At 41.2% G+C, this 16,690-nt stretch overlaps 1 protein-coding gene across 5 annotated transcripts in view; it reads right to left on the reverse strand.

The window, feature by feature from the left end:
* Nucleotides 1-1,120: 1,120 nt before the first annotated feature.
* The window catches only part of MTR (5-methyltetrahydrofolate-homocysteine methyltransferase), a 71,417-nt gene continuing 55,847 nt past the window's right edge, over nucleotides 1,121-16,690 (reverse strand). For 4 of the 5 annotated variants that reach the window (XM_067535748.1, XM_067535749.1, XM_067535751.1 and 1 more), the window contains 9 exons: nucleotides 14,385-14,466; nucleotides 11,925-12,023; nucleotides 10,778-10,853; nucleotides 9,355-9,510; nucleotides 8,200-8,396; nucleotides 5,322-5,522; nucleotides 3,796-3,988; nucleotides 2,915-3,027; nucleotides 1,121-2,759 (listed from right to left, as the gene is read on the reverse strand). In XM_067535748.1, the coding sequence (XP_067391849.1) occupies nucleotides 2,673-2,759; nucleotides 2,915-3,027; nucleotides 3,796-3,988; nucleotides 5,322-5,522; nucleotides 8,200-8,396; nucleotides 9,355-9,510; nucleotides 10,778-10,853; nucleotides 11,925-12,023; nucleotides 14,385-14,466 (1,204 nt within the window). In that variant the 3' untranslated portion in view covers nucleotides 1,121-2,672. The remainder of the gene's footprint in view (nucleotides 2,760-2,914; nucleotides 3,028-3,795; nucleotides 3,989-5,321; nucleotides 5,523-8,199; nucleotides 8,397-9,354; nucleotides 9,511-10,777; nucleotides 10,854-11,924; nucleotides 12,024-14,384; nucleotides 14,467-16,690) is intronic. The other variant, XR_010917572.1, reaches the window with a different exon arrangement.

A 16,690-nucleotide genomic window follows, 5' to 3' on the forward strand; every position in this document is an offset into this window, starting at 1 on the left:
TGATGGGTCTGTGCACATTTTTACAGACAAAGCAATTACATGAACCTTTGAAAACTGAGCTCCTGGGATCTCCTAGTGCTAAGTGCCAACACACTGTCATATCGCACTACATCTTTTCATCTTTTTGTAACATTCAAAGCAATCAGCCTGATCCTGCTTCCACTGAAGTCACTGGGAATCGTGCTACTGACATCAATGGAAGCAAGATCAAGATGTATGAGCCAGACTCTGATCTCATTTATGTCAATGTAACTCCAGAATAATTTTACTGACTTCAATGCTGTTACTTTGGAGTACTGCCAATACAAACAAGATCAGAATTTCACCTTCTTCCATCTATCAGCAAGGAGAGAAAAGATATACCCGTCATTAACACCTAGAAAAGGCCCAACTATAGATGAATAGGGAAAACTGAAGATTCCAGCCATTACATATATTTTTCTCTGTGAAAGTCAGTAAGATATTTTAGGATCTGATTTTCATTTGTACTAAAGCCTCTTTATGTCACTCTGGCAGTGTAGAGGGGCCTTGCATAGTAAGGAGACCTGAGTGTGACTGAGAATCGAGCCTGTCTGTCTTTTGGTCTATGTAGTTTCTATTTAGAAAAATCATCTCTAAGTGATAAAGTGTAGAATTTTCCAAAAGCACTTGAGTTCAGAGCAAACTCACTTAAGTGCTTTTAAAAATCCCATCCGAAGACTTAAATGCAGAATCATAGGGCAAAGTGTATATTAATTGCAAAGGTAGGTCAGATTTTATTGCTTATTTTAGATCAACAATATATTTTAAATTGAGGTTTGACAAGGATAGAACTACAGATAGATTAATAATTATTGTTGAAAGAACCATATATATGCATTGATTTTCTTCTGTACATTTCAAAAGTCAGATGAAGGTGAATATTGCAAGGCAATATGTTAATACTAACTGATTCTAAACAATATATTTAGAAGGGGGTTTCCTTTACAATACTGTTTTGTTTTGTTTTGTTTTTTACAGATACAATATATAGAAAAAGCAGGACTTTCTCCTCAAAATGTCATTGAAGTTAACAATACATAGGCACAAGTCTAGCTCAAAGCTACCTCAGAAATTATTAAAAACACTTATACACAGTGAATTTATTCAAAATTAAATATTTATTTAGAAACTAAACTTGTAGCATTATCTTTTGCTTACATTCAGATCAGAGGACTAAGCACAGTAATTGGATGCAAATTTTTGTCATGTAACAGTTTTTCCAACATGTTGTTTTTCCTTAAAAAGTAGTATCTGGATGAAAAAATACAGCAGCTATTCCAAAAGGCCTTTTCTTCATTATCAGTGAGCAAAGGTATTGCAACCACGGCTTTAAAATTCAGGCACCCAAAGACTTATCTGTAAGTAAGATATTAAAGTCAGCAGCTCTTTTCATCTGCAAATTGGTGTATAAGGCCTGGTCTACACTGGCCGTAGATTTTGGCAGCAGTCGACAGGAGATATGCAAGCTACGTACAGTAACTTGTGTATCTCCCATCGACTTCCTAACGTCTACTTACTGAAGTCTCCTCTGTGTTGCGCTGACGAGAAATGCCCTCCCGTCAACGCAGCGCTACACTTCTTGCCAGGATGAATTTACAGAGTTGACTTCCGGGTTTGATTGAGCAAGTCTTCACTGCCGCTCAATTGAACCCACAAAATCTATCTTGCACTGCCAGCAGTGCTGCCGGCAGTGGACACATAGACTAAGCAACAAGTAAGTCTCACAACACACACCTGTGAAATAGGAAGGAATTATCCCCATTTTATAGCTATGGGCAGTGAGTCAGGGAGATTACATCGTTTGCCCAAAGCCACAGAAGACCTGTCAGAGCTGGGAGAGTTCCAGGCTTCCAGTTCTGTGCTCAGTCACACTATGTAATTCTTTAGGATAATACAACATTACTGGGATTGTTTCAGAATACCACATTACTTTGGTAGTTACAACAACAAAAAATCAAAATAGCCTTAATGATACAGCCTTCTTTTTGATATTCCAAGATTGCTATAGGAGCATGAGGTCTGGTGTTCTCCTGAATATGAGAGGCATCGGTGTAATGAGGGGGAGAAAAGATCCCAAGTTGTTCCTTATCCACTAAATAAATTCCGCATTACTTATGAGGCATTCTTTTATCTTATTTCTATCTTTTGACTTGTTGATATGAACACCATTTAAAGATCAAAAAAAGATTCTGCACTACTTATACCCAGGCAATGGGGTGCTTCAGTGCAAACGTTTGTCCCAAGATTATTAAAATGAGAGCCAGTTCTCAAAGCCTTCATGATAAAAAAAGAAAATCATGTAACCCCTACATCTCACTTTGCATCTAGCTCAGCTGTAGTATCTGGGCACAGAAATGCACAATTATGGTTATGAGATCTGTAGAGCATTTCAACACTATCCCCGTAACAAAGGGCATATTTAAAAACAAAACTACTTTGCCAAAAATTAACAAAAAAAATCAGACCAAAGTGTGGTGGGTTTTGGTTTTTTATCTGTGGGTGATGCTATAAAGTGAACGGCCTCCAAAGACCCATGGGAGATTCTGACACCTGATGCAAACTACAAGATTTTAAGTCTGGATCTGTTCTGTTTTCTAGAGAAGAAACTGGAAAGAGCAGGCAGATGCTTGCCCTTGCCCTCCCACAAACAGTTATTCTGAATCATATGCCAGGATGGGCCCCAGCCATTTCTCAATCTGAGCCACTGGCATGTTTTTCCTCAGTGCATAATCTTCCACCTGCAAAAGAACAACAGGAGAAAGATTATAACACACAGATTAATAAGTCTCCATGATTCAATGTTTCCAAAATACGCAGAAACAGCCCGTTTCAACTGTTTCATTTAATCAAACAGTTTATTTGTAGCTCAACTATAACATGGAATCCAAATTACCTGATCCTTACATATTTTACCAACAGCAAAGTATTTGGATTTGGGATTGGAAAAGTAGAGACCTGAAACTGCGGAGGCAGGTGTCATCGCTAGTGATTCAGTTAACTGAATACCTGAAAGAGAAAATAACATTTTGTTTAGTAACTGATAGGCCAAAGATCAGGAGATGTCTGATTTGGCAATCTGAAAATTCTATGACAGCATTAGGCAAATTCAAAAACAGATTTTACATTTATTAAACAGGGAAATCAATAATACAGTCAGTTCAATATTCCTTGTGTTATTTATTTTTATGAAATTCAATGTATTTTCCTCTGGCACTACATTTTCAGTTTTCAATATGCTGCAGATTTTTGCATCAGCAATGCAGGTCTGGTGTGTAGAAGTAGTTAGGGAGTAACTAGACATTTGGGCATCTGGAAAGGCGGCAACCAGGGGTTTTTGCAACAGAGGAAGATCGTTTGGGATTAGCAGTGAAATAGCTGACATTTAAAACACCAACAAGTAAGGAACAGGGCAGTTCACACCTTTCTAAGAGGTCCTGTTGGAGTCTCTCTGCAAACTGAGGACTCTACACTCTGTTCACCTTTGGAAGGTTTGCTTGTGACCATAAGGGCATTAGAAATATTTTTTGAAATGCAAACTAGATTTTGCTACAAAATCCACTAACACACAGGAACACACCCTGCTGATAATGTTCCATAAAAACACCACCCTGGCTGCGGCTAAGGAACGGGGACGGAGGGGGAAGTGAGAGACAGCAATTCCACCTATAATGGTTTTGATTTTTGTTTTTATGCAGCTCTGCATTGGATACTTTGTCACAGAGTTTTAATTCCTTGTTCAGGTAAAAAGGCAAATTTAAAAAAAGTTGCAGGTACTTGTGGCCTCCTCAATGTTTGCAAGTTTCCACATGGTGAGTTTTTCAGTGTGATCAGGCTGGCTCGGGTAACCAGGAGCTGGACGGATTCCATCATATCTGATCCTGCGCAAATCTGAAATATCCAGCTGTTCATCGTTGCAGTAAGCCCAGAATTCTTTTCGGACCCTTTCATGAAGCTCCTCTGCAAACGCCTGGGAACAAAGTGTAAGTATTCTTTTAATTTGAAGAGATTGCCAACAGCAGCAACTTAGTCAAGGCCAAAAAATGACACGGACAGACTTCATTTACTTCTCTTTGCCCTGGTCTGCACTTACCGGGCGATTCATCGGCAGTCAACAGGAGTTACGCAAGCTATGCAGAATAGCTGGCGTAACTCCCGTCGACTGCTGTGCTTCCCTTCTGCACGGCGTCTTCACTGCACTGCGCCGACGGGAACCACGTTCCCCTCAACACAGCGTTACGCCACTTGAGGGGGTGGTTTACCAGCGACAACTTCTGGATTGATTGAGCGGGTCTTCACTGACCGCTCAATCAATCCCGATAGATCAATCTGACGGCAGCAACTTTGCCGCTGTCAGTGTAGACATACCCTTAGGGACTCTCACCAGGGGTAAATAAGCAACATACGAGCAAACTGATTCTACTGAAACATACACAAGACACTTCTTTCACCGATTCAATTTTTTTGGTGGTGCTTGACAAGCCTAGTGTACTAGAGGTGGGAATGATTGGCCAGAAACAAGATGACGATGCATTTTGTTAGCTATAAGTAGTGACAATCTACAGTGCCGAGCTGTAGAGAAGAAGTTTAGACCTTGCCTACATTAGGCATTTGCCCTGGTTCCAGCCATGATAGACGAGCCAGTGGTGTAGTTGCACTAGTACAAACTTCTAGTACAGACATGCAAAGGTGCTACTTGTGTCAGAAGAGCTTAGCTCTGTAAGTAACTGAAGTAAGTTAGACTGGTGCAAATTCCAGCTGTCCATGTTGACACTAGAAGTTTGCACCAGAATCCAGCACATGATTGGAATCAGGACAAACACCCAATGTAGAGATCTTAGATGCACTGGGTCAAATTCTTCCCTTGGGTATACTTGTGTGATTACCATTAAAGCCAATGGAATCCTTACATGTGTATCCAGATGTAGAACTATTAGGTCATTTTAGGGTCCAAAAAATTATCTAAAGATAACATATACTTCTAAAAGTGAGGCCTAGTTTATAATTCTTTAAAGCTACTTGCTTTTTTGAGACATGACCCTGAAAGTCTCTAGTGATGGAAAAAGGTCTGGAAAGCTGCACTGAGTCTCAGATTCCCCTGGTACTCAAGCTGACTATCCTCTCTTTCCTCAACACATATTCAGTGGTGAATTAATTTAATTTCAGATTTAATGAGCAGCATGTACTATGTCACACAACATCCGCATTTATGTAAGAAGGTGAAGAAGTGACTGGTGAATGATCCCAACAAAAAGTTAGAGGAAAGTATAAGTGGCCATGCAATCTGTAGTAAAATTGGTTACCTCTGCTAGCCGGTCTCCCAGTGCTTTCACCATTATACTGTTGTAGTCATCGCACTGTTTCTCATACTCCTTGCAAAGCTTGTCTACCCCAAAGCAGGCCACAGCAAACAAGCCTACATAGTCATGAACACCAGAATCCAAGGGGGCTATAAAGTCAGAGAGGCAATAATATGGGTCTGTGCAGGCAGAGTCTTTTTCAGCCTAAAATAAAAACAAAAAAGTTGCATCGAGTAAGAGAACTCTCATTTTTTTAAAAAAGCTCATTACTTAGGCAGGCCTAGAAATGGGTCAGTCTACTTTTCCTCAACAGGAGAGAAACTGTTATTTTTAAACCACAAGGACTTCTAGATACAAGATATACCTGTCAACATCAGAGGCAAGTATTACATGCCAGGCCTCGATGGGTGATGCCTTCCATCCATTTGTACCAGAGACAAACTCTCCTTTCAGATCTGTTCCACAAATCAGATGTTGGTATTTTCCCCCTTCTCTGAGGGAGTCACGCACATTGAGGAAGGACAGACTATCAGAAGAAAGAGATGCCAGGCAGATCTCAGGAGAATTTTGACTTTAATTTTGCAACTAGCAAGTTATGAATCATTTATTCAATGGACAAAGCACTAGAAAATAAGGAACAATATAACACTGGCTACGGGAGGATGAAGCAGATAAGTTGAGAGGGCTTTTCATCTTTAGCACAGAAGATTTTACAGCTGGTGATTTGGGACCTGATCCTGTAAGTTGCATAGTGCCCTGAGCTATTGACATTTTAATGGGACTTCAGAGTGCTCAACACTTCAGAGGATTCAGGCCCTGGTCACTTCAAACAATTCACTCTGTGTATCAATCCATCTGGGTTATTGAAAACCATGTTAAAGTTGCACGTACGAAAATGTACCCCTCACAACTGAATGTATGAAAGGTGAACGTAGGTGTTTTGCGGAAAGGAAACAGCTTCTCAAACGTTGTTTGGGTCCCGTTCCCAAAAAGCCAAGAGCGAAACCAGAGGAGGAGGAAGAGAACTGAATATAGGAAGTTACACTCATCCTGAAGGGTGCCAGTGAGACTTTCTGTGATGGGGCAGCCGCACCACACTGGCAAAGAAGGGGTAAACAGAGCCCTAAGGAGGCTGCTCAGGAAGCAGCCAATTTGAGAGAGGCTGTGAGGAGCAGCCAATCAGGGCCCAGCAAGCCCATATAAAAAGAGCCACAGGGCAGAGCAGGGTCAGTTACTCCCTGGGGCTCAATGAGGAAGAACTGGGTACCTTGCAGGTGGAGGGAAGTTAGCACCATGGACAGAGCAGTGCTGGGCAGGAACAGGGACGCGGCAGGGCACTCCTGGCATGCTGAGACTGAGGCAAAGAAGGTGTTGGGGCCACAGGGGAAGTGGCTGGACAGTTGACTGCAGTCACCACTGGAGAAGGGGCTAGCCTCTAGAACTGAGAGACCCCCCCTCCCTGGAAGGAGGGAAAGCAAGAACAGTGATTGCAGCTGGAGGGCCAAGTCACAAAGAGGATGCTGCAGTACTTGGACTTGGCGGGTCTCTGACAATGACGGCTGAGGTACCACGAGGAGAAGGTGCACTGGCTAGCAGAGCTAATCCCCGTGATGGCCAGCAGGAGGCACCAATGTAGTGAGTGGAGCCCCATCGCACTTTTGAAAAGGAAGTTTATACTAAGGCCCAGGATCCGCATATCAGATAGACCAATGGGGTTAGCCTGTAAAGAGACACTCATTTTGAAATCTAAATCAATAAAACAAAAAGATGAAAGTAGCTGTGTATAATACCCTGTGTATAATACCCAATGTCACCCTGCCAGTACTAATTTTATACGTTTTCACATTTTTAAAGAACATTTTCCCTCCCATTGCTGTTTTAAAGACCTACACAGAGGTAACTGTTGGACAGAACAAGAGGATTAGTAACAGGCTATAAAAAAATCCTGTCAAACACACGAAATAAAGTGGAAGAAGAAAGAATTTTTTTCCTAATCTCTCTCAGTTCTAGTATTCTTAAGATTTGCTTGTAATAACAGCAATTAAAAAAAGGTATGGTTTGTAAACTGAGTCCCTCTAACAATGCTGTTACCATGGACAAAATCCTGCAGCATTTGTCACAGAATTCACACCTATATACAAAACTGTGCTCAGAAATCCAGTTTACATATTTTTTTAAATTCTGTTTCTATCTCATGGTTGTAAAAATAATTCTGAAAACAAAAACTAAGCATAAACTGAACCAACATTGTTTTCCTGGGATAGCTTGACAAATAGCTCTGAGAAATCCAAACTTCTCCATTCACCTGAATGGGGTGTTAATGCAAACCTAAAGATGACAATTTAAAATGTCAATAATTAACTATTTTGCTACTAATCATGTTAACAGAAATGAGCAATAAATGTGTTTATTCTGAGCTGCTTTCCCAAGTAGGAATTAAACAAACAAAAAAAAAGGTCTGCAGGTAACTGCAGTGCAAACTATATTATTAATTTTCATATTTAATTTGTTCAATAACCTCATTTTTAATCCAAATTAAGTTCCCACATAATTTCCAGTCTCATGCAGGATCCTGGCATAGAATTTATGTGGAGTACACAGTCTTGATTATGAAGTTATGCAGTACCATAGATGCCCAAGTAGTTTTCTATAACAGGAACAGCACTCTTTCACCATTCACAGATCTTATGTTATTAATTAATAATTTTTGAAAAAGGCAGATAGGGGATCAGGAGATGACTCTTCCTTAGTAGATTGTTCTCACAGTTAGATTATAGCTAACTTCATTTTCAGTGTGAATTTTAACATAATCCCATTGCTCCATCAACGCAAGTCAACACAAAACTTTATACTAGGGTCAGCAAATACTCCTTCCTCCTACCTGTTGCCTTAAACCATAAAATTTAGCTATTGGTTCTGCAGACTGCAGTGCCTCTTCTGTTGCATATAAATGAATATCATCTTGAACACTCTGAGCTGGCCAGAACCCAACCAGGCCCCTGGCTTGTAATTTCTTTTGACTAATCAATGTTTTTAGTAGGTTTTGAGCATCGTTATAGACTCTTTTGGCTTCTTCACCTATCAAAAAAAGAAAGACATAACTTTAAGCAACTTTCCAGTTTTTCCCTTCCTTTTTAAATAAATTCACTATCTGGATAATCCTACTATTTCCTCAGTCATCTTTCTTATTGGTTACTGCTGTTGCTAACCGAGAAGGTAGTCAGTGCTGTCATGGTTATACAGTTGTAATAGTACACCTGCTGAACAAGAGCTTCAGCCAGCAGAATTCTAGTACGGTAAAAAAGTGGAGCAGAATAAGTGATGTGGACAGACTGTACATGAGAGTACCTACAGAAATCATTAGCTTGTGGCTGGGACCCCCTTAGTCCCACAACACATTGCAGATTGTGTGTTGCAAACCATTACTGGTAGCCATGCCATTCAATCAGGCTGCTTTAGAAGAGTGAGCCCAAGTGTCTTGCTCATCCAAACACACAAGACCACATAAACCAGGCTTACTCTGATATTACCCATTCCTTAGTTCCCAATTTCACTGGACACATTTACAAACTGTATATTAAATACTTCATGTACTATGTTACATACCAAATTATCTGACTTCCCAATGTAGAATAATAGAAAGAACATTACAATTTTTAGAGGTTTGAATACACTTGCAGCTTTATTACATATGCTCCAATGGTCTTTTAAAAGTACTTTGCAGATTATACATAATGGAAGTCAGGACCTTCTAATGATGTTCTCCAACAATGAATGCAGAGATATCATGCCCTCTAATTCTTTTCCATCATCAAAATGTTTTCCTTTGTTTTGACATGCAAGTGAACTTTTTACAGTTGGGACCCAAACATTTCCCACCTACTTTTCATTATTGATCTTTTGCGCCAACATTTTATTAAAATACTTAATTCAATTGAAGTTGCTCACATGAACTTGTGAACAATGAGAATATTTATTTCAAGTAACTGATCTGTCTGCATCACCTTCATGTAAGAAATGACATTTCAACACTCACCCACTGCTTTATCATTAAAGATTTTAGGAAATCCTCGGTTGGGATATTTGCCCCGAAGTTGCCAGACATCAAAAAAAGGCTTCCAGTCGATGTATTCTACCAGTGTCTCCAGGTCATAATCTTCAAAGACTTGAGTGCCAAAGAATTTAGGTTTAACTGTAGGAGTTTAAAGTAGTCTGTCATTAGGGAAATACCACATATTGCAGAGTCTTTTACATACACAACACAGCAAGTCAACACAAACCATCACCACCATTTATAACCTAGTTTTCTCGTTCCCTATACTGTTGAACCCTTACAATCATCTGCGCTCCACAACAAAATATTTAAAGTTGTTGTCTTTCATAAGACTGTCACAATAAACTAAAGTCAATCTAGCTATCATATCACTATTATCTCATACATTGGCATAGAAGATTATCAGGCATTAGTCTTGACACACGAAATTTAAATTCCTTTATTAGTTCATCCAAATCAATACTGATTGGTACTTTATTGTGCTGGCCTTGTGAAGTTATTGTGTTGATTATAGGAGTTAGAATAGGTCAGAATTGGGCAGATGCATAATTACCCTCCTCTAAATGCTTTCTATATTGATGATGCTTTTAAGTCCAACTCTTATACTCAGACACAGACCAGTTCACCAGCACCATGTGCTGTTGAGTTCCATGTAAAAGTTACTCTGGGAGCTACAGAAGCTTTTTCAACTCCCATACATCCATTAGGATGTGTGTATGTGGCCGGGGGGTGGGAGGGAGGAGGAAGCAGTGTGTGTGCATGTGCAATAGTGGATCCTTGTTATGGTGTATCTACTGGTCCGGCATTTGCATCTCTTCCTTCTTCTCTGCTACATTAGTAGGAATCTTTATAAAGACTAATTACTGAAAACGGAGCACTACATTTCAGCTTTGTAAAAGTAGGCACTATTGGGTGCATACCTAGGGAAGTTGTGGAATCTCCGTCATTGGAGGTTTTTAAGAACAGGTTAGATGGTCAGGGACGGTCTAGTTATTATTGCCTTGAGTGCAGGGGACTGGACTAGATGACGTATTGAGGTCCCTTCCAGTCCTACATCTCTATGATTTGATTACATGTACTATAATGGACCTTTGGTTTTTAAAATGATGCACAACACTCACTTTTCGGCAACGTTTAAAAAAATATTTAAATAGCCATGTTTTTCATAAGTTGGAAATCAGAACATAAAAAAATAAATGTAATGGGACCAAATGTCTGTAAGCAAGGGAAAGAGAACATTTCATTTTAGGCCACTGATTTCCTATTTGTGCAACCACCACTCCCCAAATTCAATAGATATCAATTTATTTTCAAGTCACTATGCTCCCTCTGACAGGAGACCACACAGCTATATCCAGTGAGGTTAAGAGGTATTAACCATTCAATTAAAAAAATGCGAACTAACCTGGTTTCCAGTCAGACAGCCAGTCATTATGGAAGCCTTTACTCCTGGCTTGCTCTAATGACAAATATCTTCTTTCCTGTATGCAAGTAAAGGGTACGTTTATATTACTTTTCAGCTTTGAACTAAGTAACTTCAAAGGCCTTGTTACAGTCTGAAATGATTTTGTTGATGATCTGTCTGAGGACAGCTTTAATTTCATCAACTAGCAAGAACCTTGGTAAGACTAATATAAGACATACTTTGTACTGAACTAGTCAATTTACTGTGCTATTATTAACTGACAGACATTTCTAGTTGAGCGAGCCTATATGATTGTCAAGCATTAATCTCCACACATGGATTTATGTTCCTTTATTAATTCAACAAAATGAGTAGAGATGCATAGGATGGTGTTGCATTTTACCTCTATCGTCTAACCTTGATCAGAGCAAGTCTAGATGACAGTCGTAAAAACACCATGATTGCCGGTACCTTGGATGAAATCCTGGCCCAATGAAATCAATAAAAATTTTGTCACTAACTTCAGTGGGGTAAGGAATTCACCTCTGGTCTTTTCTACTCTATAGGTCCCAGAGTTGCTGCACCAGTGGTAGTGCAATTATAGGAAACTTTAAGGGCCCTAAGCTTTGGAATCAATTTCACTTGCACAAAGACCAAGTCCAAGATGGTTGATCTTCAGGCATGCTTCTTAGTCTGTCCAGTCACATGGAGGACCTAGGAGTCATCTTCAATGCATTCTTTACCCTCTTCCTTCATATTCAGTCTGTCTCCAAATCAATTCTTCCTCCCTCCCAACATTGCTAAAACTCAATCGTGGCTCTGCCATACAGCTAAAACTCTTGTCCAGGCCCTCTTCTTGATTACGGTGTAGGTCCCTAATTTTGGACACCACTGTATATATTAAAAAATGACAATCAGGCCTTTCCTGAGTGAGTGATGAGAGATGGGTAGAGTTTCCTTTGTGGGCTGGAAAATTTATTCCATGTTGCCTTTTGTAAATTAATGAATTTGTACTGTTTTAAATTGATGTTGCTATGCCCAAAGATCAGTAATACATGGACTCTGTTTTATGAGCAATAACGACATAAGGACCAATCATTTTAGAAGGGAAAGAATTCAAATCAATATACAATGCAGTTTTATTTACCTTGAGAGATTCATAGTGGTCCTGTCTAATGTCTTCATACTCCTCTATTATTTCTTCAAAGAAATCATCCTTCAGGTTTTCATCTAACAGCTGAGAACACTGAGAAGGAAAAAGGGAGTTTTAGCAGCAAGAAGGCTGCTGCAGCCTGGGCAAGTTTGAACTCCAAAGTGAGTCGTAGGCCTTTCATACTCCAGCTTCTGTGGGTCTTGTGACCAAGATAGCAATTCCCTGAAATACCCTTGGGAGGCCTTATTGAATTAAGTTTTATTATGTGAACCCTGGAAAGTGCTATGAACTTCAAAGAATTATACTGAACAATGTGCCTGCCAGACAAGAATGGACTTTTGGGACAAACAGTGTCCAGTGATTTGCCTGGGGAATCTCTACAGAGAGGGGACTGCAAATTTCCCACCTCCATTTATGCAAAAACCTAGCCACTTGAAGCTACACCCTGAGGAAGGAATCACTGTCTGCTGACTACCTGTTCCTGGAGTCTCAAGAACAAAGGCCTAAGCTGTATGAGGGAAAGACTGATCTATTCATGGATGCGCTGGGTGTGAGCTGAGGGTGTTATGAATCTGTAACCACAGAAAAAACCCGTGTGTGTGGTTTGACTGACTTCTGCCAGAACCCTTGTTGGAGCTGGGATGATCTCTGGTAAGCTTTTTAGAATGTGTGTAGATTCTTATGTTATTTTAATGTGTTTTCTCTATCATGCTTTCACCTTAAGAACAAATGTTTGCTTGAAAAGAACTGTGTGGTAACTCATGACTGCTGGCAATTACAGCTGTTCATAGCTTTCGGAGAGAACTCAAAGTGCAGACGCTGGTCTGTTTAGGCAGTAAGGCTTGCTGGAGATATCAACATGTAGGCAGGGAACCATGCAGCCTGGAAAACCCCCAGTTGGGGGGGAGAGAGACATGAGTCTGTGATCACGAGGCGTGATGGCTAGGATCCTAGAGTGGGCAAGGATCCTAGAGTGGGCCCCTTTGGTGGAGCCCGGAGGGGGAATGCAGGGGCAGTTGCCCTGATCTCTGATAGTTCTTATCCAAGGCACAGTAGGAGGCAAAGATATGCGCCGATGATCAAATATGCCCTGCAGATGTCCAGTATGGGGACGTGCCTTGGAAGGCCGCAGCTGATGCCTGTGCTCTCGTTGAGTGAGTTATCAAGGACACTGGAAGCATGACTCCAGCCTGCTCATAACGGGCCCAGATGCAGGCCATGATCCACTTTGAAAGACGCTGCAAGGCCACCGGTAGATCCTTCATCCACTCCGCAACTGCCACGAAGAGCTGGGTAGAGCAACGGAAGGGCTTAGTTCTGTTGATGTAAAAAGCCAGGGCCCTCCCCATGTTGAGAGAGTGCAGACACCTCTCCTCACTGGAGTTGTGAGATTTGAGGCAAAAAACAGGCAGGAAGATCTCCTGATTCAGGTGAAAATGGGAAACCACCTTAGACAAAAAAGCCGGGTGCAGGCATAGCTGGACCTTGTTCTTGTAAAACACCAGCTAGGGCGGTTCCGATGTTAATGCCCTGATCTCCAACACTTGCCTGACATGATAGTGACCAGGAAGGCAACAAGGCCATAGATTTGAAGGGCGGTGCGGTGAGTCTAGAAAGGACCAAGTTCAAGTCCCACTGAGGAGAAGGCTCGTTATTGACGGGAAAAGCTTTTCCAAGACCTTTGAGGAACCAAGTGTCATTTCATGTGAGAAGACTGTTCTACTTCCCACCAAAGGGTAGAAAGCAGATAGGCCGCCACATGGACCTTAATTGACGAGAAGGCCAATCCTTCTTGCTTCAGGTGGAGCAGATACTCCAAGATTGTTGGGATCGATGCCTCTGCCGCAGACATGCCACGCTCGGTCGCCCAGTAGGTGAAGTGCTTTCACTTAGCCCTATAGGCCGATTTGGTCGATGGTATCCTACTCCCCAGGAGCACACTTTGAACTTGAGTTGAGCAGGACTGCTCCTCCTGATTCCGCCATGGAGCATCCAAGCCATTGGTGGAGGGAGGCCAGCTCTGGGTGGAGCAGACGACCTTGATCTTGGGACAGAAGGTCTGGGTGCAGTGGCAGGGTCCAATGCCTGGTTTCTACCAGCTCTAACAGCATCCCGAAACAATGTTGGCTGGGCCACGCTGGTGCCACAAAGATGACCTGAGCCTTGTCTCTCTTCACCTTCAGGAGGATTTTGTGGATCAAAGGTATGGATGGGAAGGCATATAGGAGTCCCTCCGTTGCTAAGAGCCAGCTCAAGTCTTGTGCACCATTCCATTCCCATTTAAGGTCTCAAAATAGGCTTCAGTGGTGCACAGACCTTGATCCGGTCCTCTGCACAGTGTGAATTTTACCCACAGTCAAAGTTCAGGATTAGGCCATTTCTTATAAAATATACAGCTAAGGGAAGGGGTGGGGTGTGTCTGCATGAGGGGAAGAACCGTGATCCAGAACTTACAACCACCACACTCCTGGATGCATCCAGGACATGAATGACCGGAGCGCTGTACCGCGGGGCAATTTTCACAGCGGTATGTGTTCTGAAATGAGAAAACAGAATAAGAGTGTTTCAAACCAAGATACAAATCTTTTCAAAACCATGAGACACTGAGACACTGTCAAGCTTGTGATTTTTATAAAGATTTTAAAAAGCCAAGATTGCTCTTGGCAGACAATGAAACCTTAAACTCACAACTGGAACAGAAGGTCAGGAGATGACATTAATCCATTCATTTGCTTTAATTTGATCACTAAACACAGATATAACTTATATGTATAGTGGCACCTTTCAAACGTATCAAAATTCTTTACAAATATTGGGCCAAATTCTGTGCCAGCTTCCCCAACATGCAACTCCACTGACTTTCAAAGGGTTGTAACACAGAACAGAATTCTGCTCATCAATTAATCGAGCTTCATAATTCCACATGAGGTTGATGTTCAAGGCTAACTACACCAGAAAAAAAAGTACATCTGCACATCTTACAAGTACTTCTGTTTAAGTAGGCCTCTGCTCCATTAACAGATGTCCACTAACACAGCCAAGTAATGTACTGTGATTGATAGTTCATAAGATGTGCTACTTTAGGTACATGTAACAAACCCACAGCCTTCAGAACCAAAAGCACAAGCACCAGTTCATTTGAGCTGAAGGAGAAACTCTGTTGGCAGTCAGTAAGTTGCAAGGTCTTTGCTAGGACCAATCAATAGAAGTGAGACACGGTCACACATAAGACGACCTCAATTCAGCACAGTGTTTAAGTCCATCTCTATTCAGCAAAGCACTGGAGCACACGTCTGAATCCCACTGATCTTGGGCATGCACTATAGCGCATTGCTGAATAGGGACGGAGTGCCAAATCACGTCCTAGACCATTATACTCCACGCAGTTGGCCTTTTCAGCAAGTCATCCAGACAAATGATGTGCAAACACTAGCAAGCAAACTGAGCAAGCGAGATATTGCTATCTTAATTTGGAAGGTCAAATCCTGCTACAACATGATGTAAGTTGGTTAGAAAACTAATTTGGTGAAAAGTAGTGTATGTGGAACTGACGAGGCATTTTGTGGGCATGCAAAAACAAGTATCATTTATGCATCAATGGGCAAGTTATAGGAAACTCACAGGAAATTTTCTTGCAACCTCATCTCATTATGTTCCTTTGCTATCCATGTAAGTTACACTCACTTTGCACATCAATCAAATGCCAAAAGAGCACTTTTCTGATCAACTTACACCCACCATATAACTTTACACCATTTATGTCACTGCAGAATTTGCTGCATCAATTTCCAAGAGAGTTGCACCCATTTACACCAGAGCTAGATTTTGACCACAAAGTTATAGAATCTAAACTGTTCTTTGCAATGACCATCTTCTCAACTGCTCTAGGGCTTCCAACACCCCTAAACTCTTGCTTTCAGCACTGCCGGACCACACACTTGCCTACATGTGGTACGACAGATGGGTCCAATAATGCAGTAATTAAAAAATGAATTACACACAATTGTACCATGTAGTTGTCCAAAATCTATTGCACACCAAAACAGGAGAGCAAAGGCTGGAAGGGGATGGTTCAGTGGTTTGGGCACTGGCCTTGCACTGGGTTGAATTCCCTGCTCTGCCACTGACTTCTTGTGTGACCCTGGGCAAGCCACTTTTTTCTTTCTGCCTCAGCTCCCCTTCTGTAAAATGGGGATAACAACTCTTCCCTAGCTCACAGAGGTGTTTTGAGGATAAAGACTGTGAGCTGCTCAGATACTACAGTAATGGGGCCACATAAAAAATAATAGATTAGTTAGATAGCCATCTAGTTAATGACTACCACTTGAGGGTTGCAGGCAGATGCCCCTCCACTAATTAGGACAAAATTGCTTTGCTAAGTCTCGATGTCTGAAATCTCTGGTTTACTGTCAACACTGTAGTGCATGAAAGAGACCCATACAAGTAAAAAGGTTATTCCAGAGGTTTAAAGGTTATTTTAAAAGCTACATTATAATACAGGGTGGATTGCTGTGACAGTAGAGTCTTCTTAATCTATTCAGTCCCTGTAATGTTACTGGATCATTTTGCCATGGCCAGCTGGTCCAAGATTCATGGAACCACAAAGCACTGATCAGAATACAAACAAGATGCAGGTAAAGAAAGAAGTGATGCTAACAGCTTTGATAGATTCAAAAACTGACCTATGCAATCTCCAGAGCTGTCACCTGCTTAAACATATTGAGAAGGCTAATATTAGATGTCAGCCAACTGTCAATATT

Source organism: Emydura macquarii, unplaced genomic scaffold (genome assembly GCF_026122565.2).
Source record: "Emydura macquarii macquarii isolate MOO-44397 ecotype Brisbane River unplaced genomic scaffold, CSIRO-AGI_Emac_v2 contig_3517, whole genome shotgun sequence".
In the NCBI taxonomy this organism is placed as follows: Eukaryota; Metazoa; Chordata; order Testudines; family Chelidae; genus Emydura; species Emydura macquarii.